Source organism: Biomphalaria glabrata, chromosome 4, assembly GCF_947242115.1.
Source record: "Biomphalaria glabrata chromosome 4, xgBioGlab47.1, whole genome shotgun sequence".
Classification (NCBI taxonomy): Eukaryota; Metazoa; Mollusca; class Gastropoda; family Planorbidae; genus Biomphalaria; species Biomphalaria glabrata.
In genome coordinates this window covers 34,073,287-34,094,184 of record NC_074714.1, presented here as the reverse complement: position 1 = coordinate 34,094,184, position 20,898 = coordinate 34,073,287, and the positions used below count along the sequence as shown (strand labels likewise).

Genomic DNA, 20,898 nt, shown 5'->3' with positions numbered 1-20,898 from the left:
AGTTGGTATATTTCTAGGTGGATGTCACTATGGAGGAGGTCTACATATAGTTGGTATATTTCTTGGTGGGTGTCACTATGGAGGTCTTCATATAGTTGGTATATTTCTTGGTGGGTGTCACTATGGAGGTCTTTATAGAGTTGGTATATTTCTTGGTGGGTGTCACTATGGAGGTCTTCATATAGTTGGTATATTTCTTGGTGGGTGTCACTATGGAGGAGGTCTACATAGAGTTGGTATATTTCTTGGTGGGTGTCACTATGGAGGTCTTCATATAGTTGGTATATTTCTTGGTGGGTGTCACTATGGAGGAGGTCTTCATATAGTTGGTATATTTCTTGGTGGGTGTCACTATGGAGGTCTTCATATAGTTGGTATATTTCTTGGTGGGTGTCTCTATGGAGGAGGTCTTCATATAGATGGTATATTTCTTGGTGGGTGTCACTATGGAGGTCTTCATATAGTTGGTATATTTCTTGGTGGGTGTCACTATGGAGGTCTTCATAGAGTTGGTATATTTCTTGGTGGGTGTCACTATGGAGGTCTTCATATAGTTGGTATATTTCTTGGTGGGTGTCACTATGGAGGAGGTCTACATAGAGTTGGTATATTTCTTGGTGGGTGTCACTATGGAGGTCTTCATATAGTTGGTATATTTCTTGGTGGGTGTCACTATGGAGGTCTTCATATAGTTGGTATATTTCTTGGTGGGTGTCACTATGGAGTAGGTCTTCATATAGTTGGTATATTTCTTGGTGGGTGTCACTATGGAGGTCTTCATATAGTTGGTATATTTCTTGGTGGGTGTCACTATGGAGGTCTTCATATAGTTGGTATATTTCTTGGTGGGTGTCACTATGGAGGTCTTCATATAGTTGGTATATTTCTTGGTGGGTGTCACTATGGAGGTCTTCATATAGTTGGTATATTTCTTGGTGGGTGTCACTATGGAGGAGGTCTTCATATAGTTGGTATATTTCTTGGTGGGTGTCACTATGGAGGTCTTCATATAGTTGGTATATTTCTTGGTGGGTGTCACTATAGAGGTCTACATAGAGTTGGTATATTTCTTGGTGGGTGTCACTATGGAGGAGGTCTACATATAGTTGGTATATTTCTTGGTGGGTGTCACTATGGAGGAGGTCTACATATAGTTGGTATATTTCTTGGTGGGTGTCACTATGGCGGAGGTCTTCATATAGTTGGTATATTTCTTGGTGGGTGTCACTATGGCGGAGGTCTTCATATAGTTGGTATATTTCTTGGTGGGTGTCTCTATGGAGGAGGTCTTCATATAGTTGGTATATTTCTTGGTGGGTGTCACTATGGAGGAGGTCTACATATAGTTGGTATATTTCTTGGTGGGTGTCACTATGGAGGAGGTCTACATATAGTTGGTATATTTCTTGGTGGGTGTCACTATGGAGGTCTTCATATAGTTGGTATATTTCTTGGTGGGTGTCTCTATGGAGGTATTCATATAATTGGTATATTTCTTGGTGGATGTCACTATGGAGGTCTACATATAGTTGGTATATTTCTTGGTGGGTGTCACTATGGAGGTCTTCATAGAGTTGGTATATTTCTTGGTGGGTGTCACTATGGAGGTCTTCATATAGTTGGTATATTTCTTGGTGGGTGTCACTATGGAGGAGGTCTACATAGAGTTGGTATATTTCTTGGTGGGTGTCACTATGGAGGTCTTCATATAGTTGGTATATTTCTTGGTGGGTGTCACTATGGAGGTCTTCATATAGTTGGTATATTTCTTGGTGGGTGTCACTATGGAGTAGGTCTTCATATAGTTGGTATATTTCTTGGTGGGTGTCACTATGGAGGTCTTCATATAGTTGGTATATTTCTTGGTGGGTGTCACTATGGAGGTCTTCATATAGTTGGTATATTTCTTGGTGGGTGTCACTATGGAGGTCTTCATATAGTTGGTATATTTCTTGGTGGGTGTCACTATGGAGGAGGTCTACATATAGTTGGTATATTTCTTGGTGGATGTCACTATGGAGGTCTTCATATAGTTGGTATATTTCTTGGTGGGTGTCACTATGGAGGAGGTCTACATAGAGTTGGTATATTTCTTGGTGGGTGTCACTTTGGAGGAGGTCTACATATAGTTGGTATATTTCTTGGTGGGTGTCACTTTGGAGGTCTACATATAGTTGGTATATTTCTTGGTGGACGAGACTATGGAGTATGTTTTCATATAGTTGGTATATTTCTTGGTGGGTGTCACTATGGAGGTCTTCATAAAGTTGGTATATTTCTAGGTGGATGTCACTATGGAGGAGGTCTACATATAGTTGGTATATTTCTTGGTGGGTGTCACTATGGAGGTCTTCATATAGTTGGTATATTTCTTGGTGGGTGTCACTATGGAGGTCTTCATATAGTTGGTATATTTCTTGGTGGGTGTCTCTATGGAGGTATTCATATAATTGGTATATTTCTTGGTGGATGTCACTATGGAGGTCTACATATAGTTGGTATATTTCTTGGTGGGTGTTACTATGGAGGTCTTCATATAGTTGGTATATTTCTTGGTGGGTGTCACTTTGGAGAAGGTCTACAAATAGTTTGTATATTTCTTGGTGGGTGTCACTTTGGAGGTCTACATATAGTTGGTACATTTCTTGGTGGACGGCACTATGGAGTATGTTTTCATATAGTTGGTATATTTCTAGGTGGGTGTCACTTTGGAGGAGGTCTACATATAGTTGGTATATTTCTTGGTGGGTGTCACTTTGGAGGTCTACATAGAGTTGGTATATTTCTTGGTGGGTGTCACTATGGAGGTCTACATATAGTTGGTATATTTCTTGGTGGACGGCACTATGGAGTATGTTTTCATATAGTTGGTATATTTCTAGGTGGATGTCACTATGGAGGAGGTCTACATATAGTTGGTATATTTCTTGGTGGGTGTCACTATGAGGAGGTCTACATATAGTTGGTATATTTCTTAGTGGGTGTCACTATGGAGGAGGTCTACATATAGTTGGTATATTTCTTGGTGGGTGTCACTATGGAGGAGGTCTACATATAGTTGGTATATTTCTTGGTGGGTGTCACTATGGAGGAGGTCTTCATATAGTTGGTATATTTCTTGGTGGATGTCACAATGGCGGAGGTCTTCATATAGTTGGTATATTTCTTGGTGGGTGTCACTATGGAGGAGGTCTTCATATAGTTGGTATATTTCTTGGTGGATGTCACTATGGCGGAGGTCTTCATATAGTTGGTATATTTCTTGGTGGATGTCACTATGGAGGAGGTCTTCATATAGTTGGTATATTTCTTGGTGGGTGTCACTATGGAGGAGGTCTTCATATAGTTGGTATATTTCTTGGTGGGTGTCACTATGGAGGAGGTCTTCATATAGTTGGTATATTTCTTGGTGGGTGTCACTATGGTGGAGGTCTTCATATAGTTGGTATATTTCTTGGTGGGTGTCACTATGGAGGAGGTCTTCATATAGTTGGTATATTTCTTGGTGGGTGTCACTATGGAGGAGGTCTTCATATAGTTGGTATATTTCTTGGTGGGTGTCACTATGGCGGAGGTCTTCATATAGTTGGTATATTTCTTGGTGGGTGTCACTATGGAGGTCTTCATATAGTTGGTATATTTCTTGGTGGGTGTCACTATGGAGGTCTTCATAGAGTTGGTATATTTCTTGGTTGGTGTCACTATGGAGGTCTTCATATAGTTGGTATATTTCTTGGTGGGTGTCACTATGGAGGAGGTCTACATATAGTTGGTATATTTCTTGGTGGGTGTCACTATGGAGGAGGTCTACATATAGTTGGTATATTTCTTGGTGGGTGTCACTATGGAGGTCTACATAGAGTTGGTATATTTCTTGGTGGGTGTCACTATGGAGGTCTTCATATAGTTGGTATATTTCTAGGTGGGTGTCACTATGGAGGTCTTCATAGAGTTGGTATATTTCTTGGTGGGTGTCACTATGGATGAGGTCTTCATATAGTTGGTATATTTCTTGGTGGATGTCACTTTGGAGGTCTACATATAGTTGGTATATTTCTTGGTGGGTGTCACTTTGAAGGTCTTCATATAGTTGTTATATTTCTTGGTGGGTGTCACTATGGAGGAGGTCTTCATATAGTTGGTATATTTCTTGGTGGATGTCACTATAGAGGTTTTCATATAGTTGGTATATTTCTTGGTGGGTGTCACTATGGAGGAGGTCTTCATATAGTTGGTATATTTCTTGGTGAATGTCACTATGGAGGTCTTCATAGTGTTGGTATATTTCTTGGTGGGTGTCACTATGGAGGTCTTCATATAGTTGGTATATTTCTTGGTGGGTGTCACTATGGAGGAGGTCTTCATATAGTTGGTATATTTCTTGGTGGATGTCACTATGGAGGAGGTCTACATATAGTTGGTATATTTCTTGGTGGGTGTCACTATGGAGGAGGTCTACATATAGTTGGTATATTTCTTGGTGGATGTCACTATGGAGGTCTTCATATAGTTGGTATATTTCTTGGTGGGTGTCACTATGGAGGAGGTCTACATAGAGTTGGTATATTTCTTGGTGGGTGTCACTTTGGAGGAGGTCTACATATAGTTGGTATATTTCTTGGTGGGTGTCACTTTGGAGGTCTACATATAGTTGGTATATTTCTTGGTGGACGAGACTATGGAGTATGTTTTCATATAGTTGGTATATTTCTTGGTGGGTGTCACTATGGAGGTCTTCATAAAGTTGGTATATTTCTAGGTGGATGTCACTATGGAGGAGGTCTACATATAGTTGGTATATTTCTTGGTGGGTGTCACTATGGAGGTCTTCATATAGTTGGTATATTTCTTGGTGGGTGTCACTATGGAGGTCTTTATAGAGTTGGTATATTTCTTGGTGGGTGTCACTATGGAGGTCTTCATATAGTTGGTATATTTCTTGGTGGGTGTCACTATGGAGGAGGTCTACATAGAGTTGGTATATTTCTTGGTGGGTGTCACTATGGAGGTCTTCATATAGTTGGTATATTTCTTGGTGGGTGTCACTATGGAGGAGGTCTTCATATAGTTGGTATATTTCTTGGTGGGTGTCACTATGGAGGTCTTCATATAGTTGGTATATTTCTTGGTGGGTGTCTCTATGGAGGAGGTCTTCATATAGATGGTATATTTCTTGGTGGGTGTCACTATGGAGGTCTTCATATAGTTGGTATATTTCTTGGTGGGTGTCACTATGGAGGTCTTCATAGAGTTGGTATATTTCTTGGTGGGTGTCACTATGGAGGTCTTCATATAGTTGGTATATTTCTTGGTGGGTGTCACTATGGAGGAGGTCTACATAGAGTTGGTATATTTCTTGGTGGGTGTCACTATGGAGGTCTTCATATAGTTGGTATATTTCTTGGTGGGTGTCACTATGGAGGAGGTCTTCATAGAGTTGGTATATTTCTTGGTGGGTGTCACTATGGAGGAGGTCTACATATAGTTGGTATATTTCTTGGTGGGTGTCACTATGGAGGAGGTCTACATATAGTTGGTATATTTCTTGGTGGGTGTCACTATGGCGGAGGTCTTCATATAGTTGGTATATTTCTTGGTGGGTGTCACTATGGCGGAGGTCTTCATATAGTTGGTATATTTCTTGGTGGGTGTCTCTATGGAGGAGGTCTTCATATAGTTGGTATATTTCTTGGTGGGTGTCACTATGGAGGAGGTCTACATATAGTTGGTATATTTCTTGGTGGGTGTCACTATGGAGGAGGTCTACATATAGTTGGTATATTTCTTGGTGGGTGTCACTATGGAGGTCTTCATATAGTTGGTATATTTCTTGGTGGGTGTCTCTATGGAGGTATTCATATAATTGGTATATTTCTTGGTGGATGTCACTATGGAGGTCTACATATAGTTGGTATATTTCTTGGTGGGTGTTACTATGGAGGTCTTCATATAGTTGGTATATTTCTTGGTGGGTGTCACTTTGGAGAAGGTCTACAAATAGTTGGTATATTTCTTGGTGGGTGTCACTTTGGAGGTCTACATATAGTTGGTACATTTCTTGGTGGACGGCACTATGGAGTATGTTTTCATATAGTTGGTATATTTCTAGGTGGGTGTCACTTTGGAGGAGGTCTACATATAGTTGGTATATTTCTTGGTGGGTGTCACTTTGGAGGTCTACATAGAGTTGGTATATTTCTTGGTGGGTGTCACTATGGAGGTCTACATATAGTTGGTATATTTCTTGGTGGACGGCACTATGGAGTATGTTTTCATATAGTTGGTATATTTCTAGGTGGATGTCACTATGGAGGAGGTCTACATATAGTTGGTATATTTCTTGGTGGGTGTCACTATGAGGAGGTCTACATATAGTTGGTATATTTCTTAGTGGGTGTCACTATGGAGGAGGTCTACATATAGTTGGTATATTTCTTGGTGGGTGTCACTATGGAGGAGGTCTACATATAGTTGGTATATTTCTTGGTGGGTGTCACTATGGAGGAGGTCTTCATATAGTTGGTATATTTCTTGGTGGATGTCACAATGGCGGAGGTCTTCATATAGTTGGTATATTTCTTGGTGGGTGTCACTATGGAGGAGGTCTTCATATAGTTGGTATATTTCTTGGTGGATGTCACTATGGCGGAGGTCTTCATATAGTTGGTATATTTCTTGGTGGATGTCACTATGGAGGAGGTCTTCATATAGTTGGTATATTTCTTGGTGGGTGTCACTATGGAGGAGGTCTTCATATAGTTGGTATATTTCTTGGTGGGTGTCACTATGGAGGAGGTCTTCATATAGTTGGTATATTTCTTGGTGGGTGTCACTATGGTGGAGGTCTTCATATAGTTGGTATATTTCTTGGTGGGTGTCACTATGGAGGAGGTCTTCATATAGTTGGTATATTTCTTGGTGGGTGTCACTATGGAGGAGGTCTTCATATAGTTGGTATATTTCTTGGTGGGTGTCACTATGGCGGAGGTCTTCATATAGTTGGTATATTTCTTGGTGGGTGTCACTATGGAGGTCTTCATATAGTTGGTATATTTCTTGGTGGGTGTCACTATGGAGGTCTTCATAGAGTTGGTATATTTCTTGGTTGGTGTCACTATGGAGGTCTTCATATAGTTGGTATATTTCTTGGTGGGTGTCACTATGGAGGAGGTCTACATAGAGTTGGTATATTTCTTGGTGGGTGTCACTGTGGAGGTCTTCATATAGTTGGTATATTTCTTGGTGGGTGTCACTATGGAGATCTTCATATAGTTGGTATATTTCTTGGTGGGTGTCACTATGGAGGAGGTCTTCATATAGTTGGTATATTTCTTGGTGGGTGTCACTATGGAGGTCTTCATATAGTTGGTATATTTCTTGGTGGGTGTCACTGGAGGTCTTCATATAGTTGGTAAATTTCTTGGTGGGTGTCACTATGGAGGAGGTCTTCATATAGTTGGTATATTTCTTGGTGGGTGTCACTATGGAGGTCTTCATATAATTGGTATATTTCTTGGTGGGTGTCACTATGGAGGTCTACATAGAGTTGGTATATTTCTTGGTGGGTGTCACTATGGAGGAGGTCTACATATAGTTGGTATATTTCTTGGTGGGTGTCACTATGGAGGAGGTCTACATATAGTTGGTATATTTCTTGGTGGGTGTCACTATGGAGGTCTACATAGAGTTGGTATATTTCTTGGTGGGTGTCACTATGGAGGTCTTCATATAGTTGGTATATTTCTAGGTGGGTGTCACTATGGAGGTCTTCATAGAGTTGGTATATTTCTTGGTGGGTGTCACTATGGATGAGGTCTTCATATAGTTGGTATATTTCTTGGTGGATGTCACTTTGGAGGTCTACATATAGTTGGTATATTTCTTGGTGGGTGTCACTTTGAAGGTCTTCATATAGTTGTTATATTTCTTGGTGGGTGTCACTATGGAGGAGGTCTTCATATAGTTGGTATATTTCTTGGTGGATGTCACTATAGAGGTTTTCATATAGTTGGTATATTTCTTGGTGGGTGTCACTATGGAGGAGGTCTTCATATAGTTGGTATATTTCTTGGTGGGTGTCACTATGGAGGTCTTCATAGTGTTGGTATATTTCTTGGTGGGTGTCACTATGGAGGTTTTCATATAGTTGGTATATTTCTTGGTGGGTGTCACTATGGAGGAGGTCTTCATATAGTTGGTATATTTCTTGGTGGATGTCACTATGGAGGAGGTCTACATATAATTGGTATATTTCTTGGTGGGTGTCACTATGGAGGAGGTCTACATATAGTTGGTATATTTCTTGGTGGATGTCACTATGGAGGTCTTCATATAGTTGGTATATTTCTTGGTGGGTGTCACTATGGAGGAGGTCTACATAGAGTTGGTATATTTCTTGGTGGGTGTCACTTTGGAGGAGGTCTACATATAGTTGGTATATTTCTTGGTGGGTGTCACTTTGGAGGTCTACATATAGTTGGTATATTTCTTGGTGGACGAGACTATGGAGTATGTTTTCATATAGTTGGTATATTTCTTGGTGGGTGTCACTATGGAGGTCTTCATAAAGTTGGTATATTTCTAGGTGGATGTCACTATGGAGGAGGTCTACATATAGTTGGTATATTTCTTGGTGGGTGTCACTATGGAGGTCTTCATATAGTTGGTATATTTCTTGGTGGGTGTCACTATGGAGGTCTTTATAGAGTTGGTATATTTCTTGGTGGGTGTCACTATGGAGGTCTTCATATAGTTGGTATATTTCTTGGTGGGTGTCACTATGGAGGAGGTCTACATAGAGTTGGTATATTTCTTGGTGGGTGTCACTATGGAGGTCTTCATATAGTTGGTATATTTCTTGGTGGGTGTCACTATGGAGGAGGTCTTCATATAGTTGGTATATTTCTTGGTGGGTGTCACTATGGAGGTCTTCATATAGTTGGTATATTTCTTGGTGGGTGTCTCTATGGAGGAGGTCTTCATATAGATGGTATATTTCTTGGTGGGTGTCACTATGGAGGTCTTCATATAGTTGGTATATTTCTTGGTGGGTGTCACTATGGAGGTCTTCATAGAGTTGGTATATTTCTTGGTGGGTGTCACTATGGAGGTCTTCATATAGTTAGTATATTTCTTGGTGGGTGTCACTATGGAGGAGGTCTACATAGAGTTGGTATATTTCTTGGTGGGTGTCACTATGGAGGTCTTCATATAGTTGGTATATTTCTTGGTGGGTGTCACTATGGAGTAGGTCTTCATATAGTTGGTATATTTCTTGGTGGGTGTCACTATGGAGGTCTTCATATAGTTGGTATATTTCTTGGTGGGTGTCACTATGGAGATCTTCATATAGTTGGTATATTTCTTGGTGGGTGTCACTATGGAGGTCTTCATATAGTTGGTATATTTCTTGGTGGGTGTCACTATGGAGGAGGTCTTTATATAGTTGGTATATTTCTTGGTGGGTGTCACTATGGAGGTCTTCATATAGTTGGTATATTTCTTGGTGGGTGTCACTATGGAGGTCTACATAGAGTTGGTATATTTCTTGGTGGGTGTCACTATGGAGGAGGTCTACATATAGTTGGTATATTTCTTGGTGGGTGTCACTATGGAGGAGGTCTACATATAGTTGGTATATTTCTTGGTGGGTGTCACTATGGAGGTCTTCATATAGTTGGTATATTTCTTGGTGGGTGTCACTATGGAGGTCTTCATAGAGTTGGTATATTTCTTGGTGGGTGTCACTATGGAGGTCTTCATATAGTTAGTATATTTCTTGGTGGGTGTCACTATGGAGGAGGTCTACATAGAGTTGGTATATTTCTTGGTGGGTGTCACTATGGAGGTCTTCATATAGTTGGTATATTTCTTGGTGGGTGTCACTATGGAGTAGGTCTTCATATAGTTGGTATATTTCTTGGTGGGTGTCACTATGGAGGTCTTCATATAGTTGGTATATTTCTTGGTGGGTGTCACTATGGAGATCTTCATATAGTTGGTATATTTCTTGGTGGGTGTCACTATGGAGGTCTTCATATAGTTGGTATATTTCTTGGTGGGTGTCACTATGGAGGAGGTCTTCATATAGTTGGTATATTTCTTGGTGGGTGTCACTATGGAGGTCTTCATATAGTTGGTATATTTCTTGGTGGGTGTCACTATGGAGGTCTACATAGAGTTGGTATATTTCTTGGTGGGTGTCACTATGGAGGAGGTCTACATATAGTTGGTATATTTCTTGGTGGGTGTCACTATGGAGGAGGTCTACATATAGTTGGTATATTTCTTGGTGGGTGTCACTATGGTGGAGGTCTTCATATAGTTGGTATATTTCTTGGTGGGTGTCACTATGGCGGAGGTCTTCATATAGTTGGTATATTTCTTGGTGGGTGTCTCTATGGAGGAGGTCTTCATATAGTTGGTATATTTCTTGGTGGGTGTCACTATGGAGGAGGTCTACATATAGTTGGTATATTTCTTGGTGGGTGTCACTATGGAGGAGGTCTACATATAGTTGGTATATTTCTTGGTGGGTGTCACTATGGAGGTCTTCATATAGTTGGTATATTTCTTGGTGGGTGTCTCTATGGAGGTATTCATATAATTGGTATATTTCTTGGTGGGTGTCACTATGGAGGTCTTCATATAGTTGGTATATTTCTTGGTGGGTGTCACTATGGAGGTCTTCATATAGTTGGTATATTTCTTGGTGGGTGTCACTATGGAGGAGGTCTTCATATAGTTGGTATATTTTTTGGTGGATGTCACTATGGAGGTCTTCATATAGTTGGTATATTTCTTGGTGGGTGTCACTATGGAGGAGGTCTACATAGAGTTGGTATATTTCTTGGTGGGTGTCACTATGGAGGAGGTCTTTATATAGTTGGTATATTTCTTGGTGGGTGACACTATGGAGGAGGTCTTCATATAGTTGGTATATTTCTTGGTGGATGTCACTATGGAGGTCTTCATATAGTTGGCATATTTCTTGGTGGGTGTCACTTTGGAGGTCTTCATATAGTTGGTATATTTCTTTGTGGGTGACACTATGGAGGATCTTCATATAGTTGGTATATTTCTTGGTGTGTGTCACTATGGAGGTCTTCATATAGTTGGTATATTTCTTGGTGGGTGTCACTATGGAGGTTTTCATATAGTTGGTATATTTCTTGGTGGGTGTCACTATGGAGGTCTTCATATAGTTGGTATATTTCTTGGTGGATGTCACTATGGAGGTCTTCATATAGTTGGTATATTTCTTGGTGGGTGTCACTATGGAGGAGGTCTTCATATAGTTGGTATATTTCTTGGTGGATGTCACTATGGAGGTCTTCATATAGTTGGTATATTTCTTGGTGGGTGTCACTATGGAGGAGGTCTACATATAGTTGGTATATTTCTTAGTGGGTGTCACTATGGAGGAGGTCTTTATATAGTTGGTATATTTCTTGGTGGGTGACACTATGGAGGAGGTCTTCATATAGTTGGTATATTTCTTGGTGGATGTCACTATGGAGGTCTTCATATAGTTGGTATATTTCTTGGTGGGTGTCACTTTGGAGGTCTTCATATAGTTGGTATATTTCTTTGTGGGTGACACTATGGAGGATCTTCATATAGTTGGTATATTTCTTGGTGGGTGTCACTATGGAGGAGGTCTACATATAGTTGGTATATTTCTTGGTGGGTGACACTATGGAGGAGGTCTACATATAGTTGGTATATTTCTTGGTGGGTGTCACTATGGAGGTCTTCATATAGTTGATATATTTCTTGGTGGGTGTCACTATGGAGGAGGTCTTCATATAGTTGGTATATTTCTTGGTGGGTGTCACTATGGAGGAGGTCTTCATATAGTTGGTATATTTCTTGGTGGGTGTCACTATGGAGGAGGTCTTCATATAGTTGGTATATTTCTTTGTGGGTGTCACTATGGAGGAGGTCTTTATATAGTTGGTATATTTCTTGGTGGGTGTCACTATGGAGGAGGTCTACATAGAGTTGGTATATTTCTTGGTGGGTGTCACTATGGAGGAGGTCTTCATATAGTTGGTATATTTCTTGGTGGGTGTCACTATGGAGGAGGTCTTCATATAGTTGGTATATTTCTTGGTGGGTGTCACTATGGAGGAGGTCTTCATATAGTTGGTATATTTCTTGGTGGGTGTCACTATGGAGGAGGTCTACATATAGTTGGTATATTTCTTGGTGGGTGTCATTATGGAGGAGGTCTACATATAGTTGGGATATTTCTTGGTGGGTGTGAGTTCTCCATTCGGTTTCTTCATGTATGGCCCCATACATACCAAACAAAATAATTTATCATCAATAGTTGGTTAACTAACAGGTTAATTTTTTTTTATTGATCTTGTGTTGTAAGGTAAAAGAAATAATTGTGCGAAATTTCAGCTTCATCTGAGATTGAGTGTACGAGAAATCACCTGTAGGCCTACAAACTTTTTACCAGACAGACAGAGTTGATATAAGCTTTGTAAAAAAAAAAAAAAAAAGTGACAACAATCATCTTTGTAAAAAGGGCCTGCTTCAGATATACTCTATATAGATATTCTCTACGGGTTGCAACAGTTCATAACAGATTCGTTTCATTTAAATTGGAATGGTGTATCTTATATAATAGAAAGGAAGATGATTACGTCCTATGCGTGATGTATCAATTAACAAGCATAGGTCCCCTCAACTTAATTACTAATTGAAAATATCAGGCAGTTCAAGGAGTACACTGATAGACCACAATAATTATATGTACATGTAACATATGGTGTTTTATTCTATTGTTTTGATATTTGCTAAATCAGCTGGAAATATTCGAAAAAGTGAAGCCTTTGGATTATGATCAGGAAATATGCAAGAATATCTTGTTACTTTAAATAAAACCCAAAACGCCCTCAAACACTCCTGTCTATTAGTGTATAGATTTAAGAATAAACGTCTACAAAGTAAAATTTAATATCTATGTAGGATACTTTAATTAGGTGTATATAGGCTAGTTTATTAACATTTAAAACAAATGATCAGCTTTTGAACGTTTTGTAAACGAAGGGAAACTACCGTTGTTAAATCCATTTTGTTTCTGAAAGAAAATAAATCGTGTGGCCTCCCCTTGAAAATTGAATGTACTTTTTTTTTTTTTTTTTTTTTCACTGTACACACCTTTTATTGAGATAGATATATATAGGTGTCCGTACTTATTTGACCAATTGCCAACTTTTAACTAGGAATAGATTAATAATAACTTTAAAATACCAGAAAAGTAATATTTTTACCCCCACATTAAAAAAGGTGCCGGTATGCCGTAGGGTACGTATCGTCACAAGAAAGCACTGTATATTTAACAAATGTTTCAATATTTTAATTTAAAAAATAAACAAACTATCACTGCCTTACTGAGTGCAATTAATTCCCTAAAATGTCCTTCCGAATTTCAGAGACTTTAGTCTAGCATTAGTATGTTTCATCTATTTAAAATTTCTCGCAAGCAATCAAGTTAATGTTTATAAGAATGTATTAGGTCAGAGGTGCGCAGACTACGAGCCACGAGCTCATGCTATTTTCACTATTTACTGATCCACGGAGGTGGGGGGAAGGGTCCTCAAGTTTTCAGTTCTAGATGTACATGTCAGAAATAGTTCCTTTTAGTTCAAAGAATGTGTTTTGTATCAAACTTTGTGGTCAACCAGATGTACTTATCTATTTGCTTGATTAGTATTTTTATTTTGTTGTTTTATAACTCTTTCAGATACTTCACCAGAAAAGAAGCAAAGGTAAATACATTCTCTTTATGTGTAACCACTGTGTGGTTATTACCTGCTAGTAATTCTACCGGTAAATCTAGGGACAGGACATTCAAGTCTTTCGTTCAACGGGACTTGAATGTATCAATTTTATAAAAGTTTCTTTAGAGGACAATGAGATCACGGAATACTTCAGATCTCATGCGCAATAGAAACGATAGAAAATGAAACAATCCAAATGTAAATGATTGAAATCAATAGATAACCGAATTCATCTTTCTTTTGTCCCCTCTTGTTGGACTTTTATATATCTCCAGACCTTTAAAAGCCCTTTGAATTTCATTAGTTATAATAAGCTCAACGTCAATATTTTTATTAATCAGTTCCATAATATTTCTCCAAAATAATTTCTGCTGTTAATAATGACCATAATACGTCACATATGTCTTATGTTTATACTCGCCTCGCATCATCGACACATTGTGAAACAAGGTGAAGACATTTAGACAATGTCTAATGGGTTAAACAAAAAATCAGCGTTTATAGACTATGTATTGAGATGTATTGAGATGCTGATTTCAATTATTGAATTGTTTCAAATTCTTCTTTTTTTTTTAATTTTTTATTTATTTTAGCTTCAAGGTGTGTTGAAATAAATGATCACGACTTAATGACATGAATTATTTAGGTTTAGCAATGATAATGTTTTACTAATTGACTTGTTATTCAATTATCGCCGTGGACAGTGACGTGCCTGTGAACCCAGCAATTAAAAGCTCATTCGGAATGTTTGCTCAACCTACGTGTCAATAGTGAGATCATTTCTCGATCTGTACATTCCGTCGTTAATCAATAGTTTGATGCCTCAATGACATCATGCTTCTCCTCTAACGAAACATGGTGTCTACGTTTGGGCTTAGGTTCATTGCACTTGACGAAGGAGGGGGAGGGGGGTCCACATTCGAAATTCACCCCGGGCTCCCTCAACTAATGATTGTCCTAATTTTTGTTTTACTTTAAATATTACGCCAACTGCGGCCATGTAATCTTGTTATTCAAGTAGAGTTCAGATAATGTTATAGATGACCTTTGACCTTTGCTGCACCTAAAGCACGACGTGAGGGGATATGAATTGAGATGTGTCACTTGTGCTTTAAGTCGCCAATAAACAACGGTAGTAGTCATTCAAAGAGGGGCCCTAACAAGGTGTACCAAATACATTCAAAGAGGGGCCCTAACAAGGTGTACTAAATACATTCAAAGAGGGGCCCTAACAAGGTGTACAAAATACATTCAAACAGGGGCCCTAACAAGGTGTACTAAATACATTCAAACAGGGGCCCTAACAAGGTGTACTAAATACATTCAAAGAGGGGCCCTAACAAGGTGTACAAAATACATTCAAAGAGGGGCCCTAACAAGGTGTACAAAATAAAGGACATGGTGATAAACTAAGTTTGGTTAGAACACAAGGGTCCAAGTTTTGATAGAACACACGGGACTAAGTTTGGATAGAACACACAGGTCTAAGTTTGCATATCACTGATCTAATGCTTTCTTATGTCGGAAAATTATTGTTTTAACACTTTTTAATTTACCCACGAAAAGGCAAGTGGGCTGCAAACATGGGTTTTACAGTCTTCCTTCTACAGGTATTATTTTTTTAAATATTTATTTGTATCCTCCGGTTGTGAGAGGGACATATAACATAAACTACGGTTTTCACAATGATGTCATGAACGGTCATGCCAAGTTTGATCAAGATTGGTCTAACGGTTGCCACTCGCCAAGCCTTGGGGAAATCCCCTTGAGTCCACGTACGATTGATCAATTCCAGCAGTTTCTTTCTGCCGATGGGGCCGAGATTCTTCAACATTTCTTTGCTGAGTCCAACTGGCCCCGGTGCCTTTCGCATTTAGCACTTTCAAAGTGCAATGTCTAGCTCTCCGTGGGTGAAAGAGTTAATGAATGTGCTCGTTTCATCTTCACCATAGACCATACTGCGTTTCGCTTTGGCCTTCCTGGTGCCGTCTGGAGCTTTCGACACTTCGCTCCTCTTACCTGACTTGGAGATAGCCGCGACGGCACGGTTTAGAGCGTCCGATCATTTACAGTCTGTGACCACCATGCCTTAAGCCGTTTGCAGGGGCGCAGCTGCTTTTGGTTCTTTCGCCCTGGTCAAGTTGTTGAGAAGTTTCCATGCCTGGCGCCGTCCGCGAGATCCAGGTTAGCACATGTCCTAGCCCATTTTAGTTTCGTACCCTCCGCAATGGCTTCCTTTACCTCCGCCGTTAGCTTGTTGTAAGCTCGCCTTGATTCATCGGTTTTTCCCACCTCAGTTTGATTAGGTGTGCCAGTGCGGGAGACCAAAAGTGCCTAAACTTGCGCTCACCGTAGGACCTCGGGATAGCCCTTCGAGCGGCACTCAAGATGGCCTCTACAAAGAGTCCGTAAGTCCGGTTAATGCAATTAGTTTTTATATCCAGTCCGTTCATAGAGGCATCCGATGCGCTCTTAAACAGACCCCAGTTAGCACGGTTGTACACCTATTTTTGTTTTGTGTATGGGGTCAACACGTTGAGCTTTTCGAGTTCGATTGTGACCAAGACCGGCAGGTGATCGCTACTGACATCTTCGAGCACGTCCACTCTCGATTGTGATCTTAATTCAGTTGACACCAGTGACAAATCTGGTCGCCATCCGCCCCCATTGCCGGTGTGCAAGAAGGTCGGAGGGCAGTCTTTACCCTGCAAGACAACCAAATTTGTTTCGTCACATATCTCAAGTAGTCGACGTCTGTCTCCTGGCATCCCCACGCGGGGGACTTAGCGTTAAAATCACCTGCAACGATCATCCTTGTGTCAAATGGCTCACGCAGTTTGAATTGCAACTCAGACTTGGATGGATTGTAGAGGTTTACGCATGTGAATAGCTGACCATGTTTGAATACCTCAACTGTCAAAGTATCCGTCTCGCCGGGTCCCAAAGGGGCGTTGGATTCCACGACTTGGGCCGTAAGCGTGTTTCATACGAACGTTACTAATACCTGGCACCTTGACCAGTAACACCTGTAAGCAGTGAAGACGTAAAGAAGAGGTGGCCCTTCGTCTGAGCGTAGAGTCTCTTGACACAGTAGGACATCTGCCTCGTATCGCTCTGCTATCGTAGAGACCTCAATCCGTTTCAGTGAGAACTGCCGATTCAGATTGAGGTGGATAATCCGAGGCTGTTTGCTACGGTCGTAACCGGGTGGGAGTGCAAATTTCCCCCGGGAGGGACTGGTTGCATGTTAGACAATTGGACTGTCCCCATCGTTGAGACAATAGCCAAGACTGCTGAACCCATTGTCGGCACTGCGAGCTTGCCCTCGAGAGAGGGGAAATTTCGGAGACCGTTTCTTTCAACGTTCGTTACCAATGCCATCAGCGTGGCGGCTTAGTGCAATGCTGGTGTTTCCGGAAACACTGGCCCCGAGGTCCCTTAACGTTAACTACGAGCTGAAGCGTAGTACGCTGGACTCCGTTCTTTTCGTCCCCGTACATAACCTTGCAAGTCAGTGACTACTAGGCCATGCCCCCCCCCCCCCACACACCACACGACCGAGTCAGAAACCCCATCGACAACGAAAAACATGCTGAGAATTACTCCCTTAGAGCACGTGAGAGGAAGCGAGCAGTGAGTCTTAAGGTTGCCTTATCCCCGTACAAGGAGAGCCTCTGTGTCGTACATGAACCAGTATTCTCTCTATCTATAGCTTGTCCCAATCGTCCTTCGTGCAGAACTCTGCATTCATAAAGAATGTGGTCTATTGTTTCGTCGTCCTCCATGCAATGGCGACACCGTGTGTCGTAATTCTCCTTCCACCGTCCGAGGTAAGCACCAATTTGACAGTGTCCGACCCGGAACTGGGCTAGGACCGCCTGTTCCGCACGATTCAATTGCCACCATGCATCCCTTTTGTCTGGTCTACTCATTGCCCTGTGAAGCTCAAGTCCCTTGTCCGAAGAATCCCAGCCGTCGTGCCAAAGTGTCAACATGCGCTGGTTGACTAGGGATCGTACACTTTCATACGTGCACGGTTCATCATGTTGCACGACCAGACACTCTTGACAAGTGCACCAAACGACCAGACACTCTTGACAAGTGCACCAAACGACCAGACACTCTTGACAAGTGCACCAAACGACCAGACACTCTTGACAAGTGCACCAAACGACCAGACACTCTTGACAAGTGCACCAAACGACCAGACACTCTTGACAAGTGCACCAAACGACCAGACACTCTTGACAAGTGCACCAAACGACCAGACACTCTTGACAAGTGCACCAAACGACCAGACACTCTTGACAAGTGCACCAAACGACCAGACACTCTTGACAAGTGCACCAAACGACCAGACACTCTTGACAAGTGCACCAAACGACCAGACACTCTTGACAAGTGCACCAAACGGTCAGACTACATTCTTGTTCAAACAAGACGGAAAACGGATGGTACCGTGCAGGATTCGAACCCGGAATATCGTGACATCAGCCTGGAAAGTATATTAGTAATACTACATAAGCAGGCAGCCCCCCCCCAACATAGTGTCTAGTAGGATATAATGTATTATATATATCTTTCTTTGTCGTTTTAACTTCATCTTTAGTGAAACAAAAATGTTGTCATTATTTTGGACAGAAACATTAATTACTTCATACATTTGTGGACGACTGAACTGCGAACATAAACTTTAGACTAAACTCCAAACAAAAACATGCTCCCTGGTTTGTTTTTCAAACTCCTGTATTTTTGTGTGTTCTAATTCCATTCACATTTTTGTTGAACAGAAAGAAAAAAAAAAGATGTTCTCTTCTCCATATTTAGAGTGTTGACGAGGACGTGCTCTCGAATTTCAAAGTTTAGGAAGAATCAGCTGTTCCATGGCTGACAATCAGCTGATTTCACGCACTGCCCACTTTTTGCACCAATCCAGACGTTTCTGAAATTCAGACAACCAATGAAATGAGTCGGTGTGTGCCGTCTTCAGACCACACCTCCTCTTCCCCCCCCCCTCCCTTTGCCGACCTTGTTTGTAGTCTTAATTTTACCCACACTTCCATTTGTACGGTAACCTTTCTGTGGCCCATCTCATAACATCGCCCCCACCAAAAGCATTGATTCAAATCAGGTCACACAATTCTACCTCAGACGTTTTTTATTTTCTGACCTTAATAAAATATTTCAAAACTGGAGATAAGATGAAGTCAGTCCATCTTTTTTTCTGAGTCACGTGACCCGTTGGCCGTGATATTTTGTTCACGTGAAGATTTCTGGTCGAGCAGATATTTTAATCTATACCCAATTTACTTCAAAATACCAAGATCAAGCTAAGGGCAGATAATCAGAGAAACCTTTTAGAACTTAGTTGAAAACATTTTTTTTAATCATAAAACCAGCATTTTTGGAAGGAATTTAATCACGACGTCTGGCAGAACTCAAACGAAAGTTTACGAAACTTGAATGTCAAGGTTGTACAAAACGAAATTGGGGGAAAATAAATAACACGCTATCAGAAAATACAAGTTGTAGACCAATACTATTAAGGATTTGTCAAGTACATATGCTACTCATACCTACACTTTTATTCTTTAGTACACAGTAATGCAAAATACATAGTATCACATCATCAATATCACAATTCTTTTGTTAGAATTAACATTCCATCTAATCTATAATATGATGTAGTGTACACTGTACAGCATCTGTCTTTCTATTATGTACATTATTTGGCGAAATGTTATTAGAAAGAGGATGAAAAACACATGACATATTTTGTTTAAAGTAATAAGAAAAGAATTAAATGACGAACCAACAAGACAAGAACAAAGAAATGTATTGCTGTTGTTTTGGTTTGAAATTAACAGTGACAGAGGACACAATACTATAGCTGTAGCACTTGACTATTGAAATCTAAAAATGACTTATTTGACCTAACGATGTAGCCAGTTGTAACCGGACTGAAGCCCGGGTAGAGGGAGATGCCGACACAGCATTTAATCCCTTGAATGACTGGCACAGTTACGGAACCTGTTTTTATTTTTTACTGTCAACCATCTATTTTACTGTCCATTTCGCCGAAATCCCTTCTAGGCTGCCACTAGAACGAATATTTAATGCAACATTTTTAGCATATCTGACTCATTTAAACCAGATTGCTAATTTAGACAAAATGACTTTTAAATAAGAAAAATTATTTTTAAAATATATTTAAAAAAAAAAAAGGCAGTACCTTCATTATTAAACTTCAAATGTAATTAAAAAAAAAATAGGCCTGTAGGCCTGTATAATTTTTAAAAAATTGGTTCAATTCGTCGGCTGCTTGAAAATATTTTCTGATTCTAAAGACATTAGTGCCATTATTTATTGGTCTGTTCATTCTATGGACATCTAGATCTAACACTAGACTTAATGTTCTGATTGAGAACTCATAAGATCTAGTCTACACCTACTACTAGATCTAGTCTACACCTACTTCTAGATCTAACACTAGACCTAATGTTCTGATTGAGAACTCATAAGATCTAGTCTACACCTACTTCTAGATCTAGTCTACACCTACTTCTAGATCTAGTCTACACCTACTTCTAGATCTAGTCTACACCTACTTCTAGATCTAGTCTACACCTACTTCTAGATCTAGTCTACACCTACTTCTAGATCTAGTCTACACCTACTTCTAGATCTAGTCTACACCTACTTCTAGATCTAGAATCTAGATTAGATTCACGTAAAAGTATAAGCATCCCTTTTAGACTTCAATAAAATTGAAACAACTTTGAATCTACTTAGCTATCGCATAATTCCGGTAATACTGCTGACTACGCCATGTTGGCTCCAGACCTAGATATAGTCTCCAACCAAATTTACAAATATTTATTTTTTACTTTGAACAATTATAAAGGTCAAACTAGAGTTTTCCACGAGTGGCCAACGAGCTAGTAGGCCGAATTCTTTTCTCAGCGATATACGTCAACAATTGAATTTCTAGAAAAATCGTTAGGGACGTTTTTGAGATCAGCTGTCGCCCATCCATCCAAGTTCCAGGTTCCAGGAAAACATTATTAGCTATTTTTTTGTTATATATTTGGTCTGTTATTTT

At 40.2% G+C, this 20,898-nt stretch overlaps 1 protein-coding gene across 1 annotated transcript in view; it reads left to right on the top strand.

The window, feature by feature from the left end:
- The window catches only part of LOC129925952 (uncharacterized), a 30,790-nt gene extending 12,103 nt beyond the window's left edge, over positions 1–18,687 (top strand). The window contains exons 2-3 of the mRNA XM_056027556.1: positions 17,855–18,298; positions 18,587–18,687. Coding sequence (XP_055883531.1) covers positions 17,855–18,298; positions 18,587–18,687 — 545 coding nt within the window. The remainder of the gene's footprint in view (positions 1–17,854; positions 18,299–18,586) is intronic.
- The last annotated feature ends 2,211 nt before the right edge of the window (positions 18,688–20,898 follow it).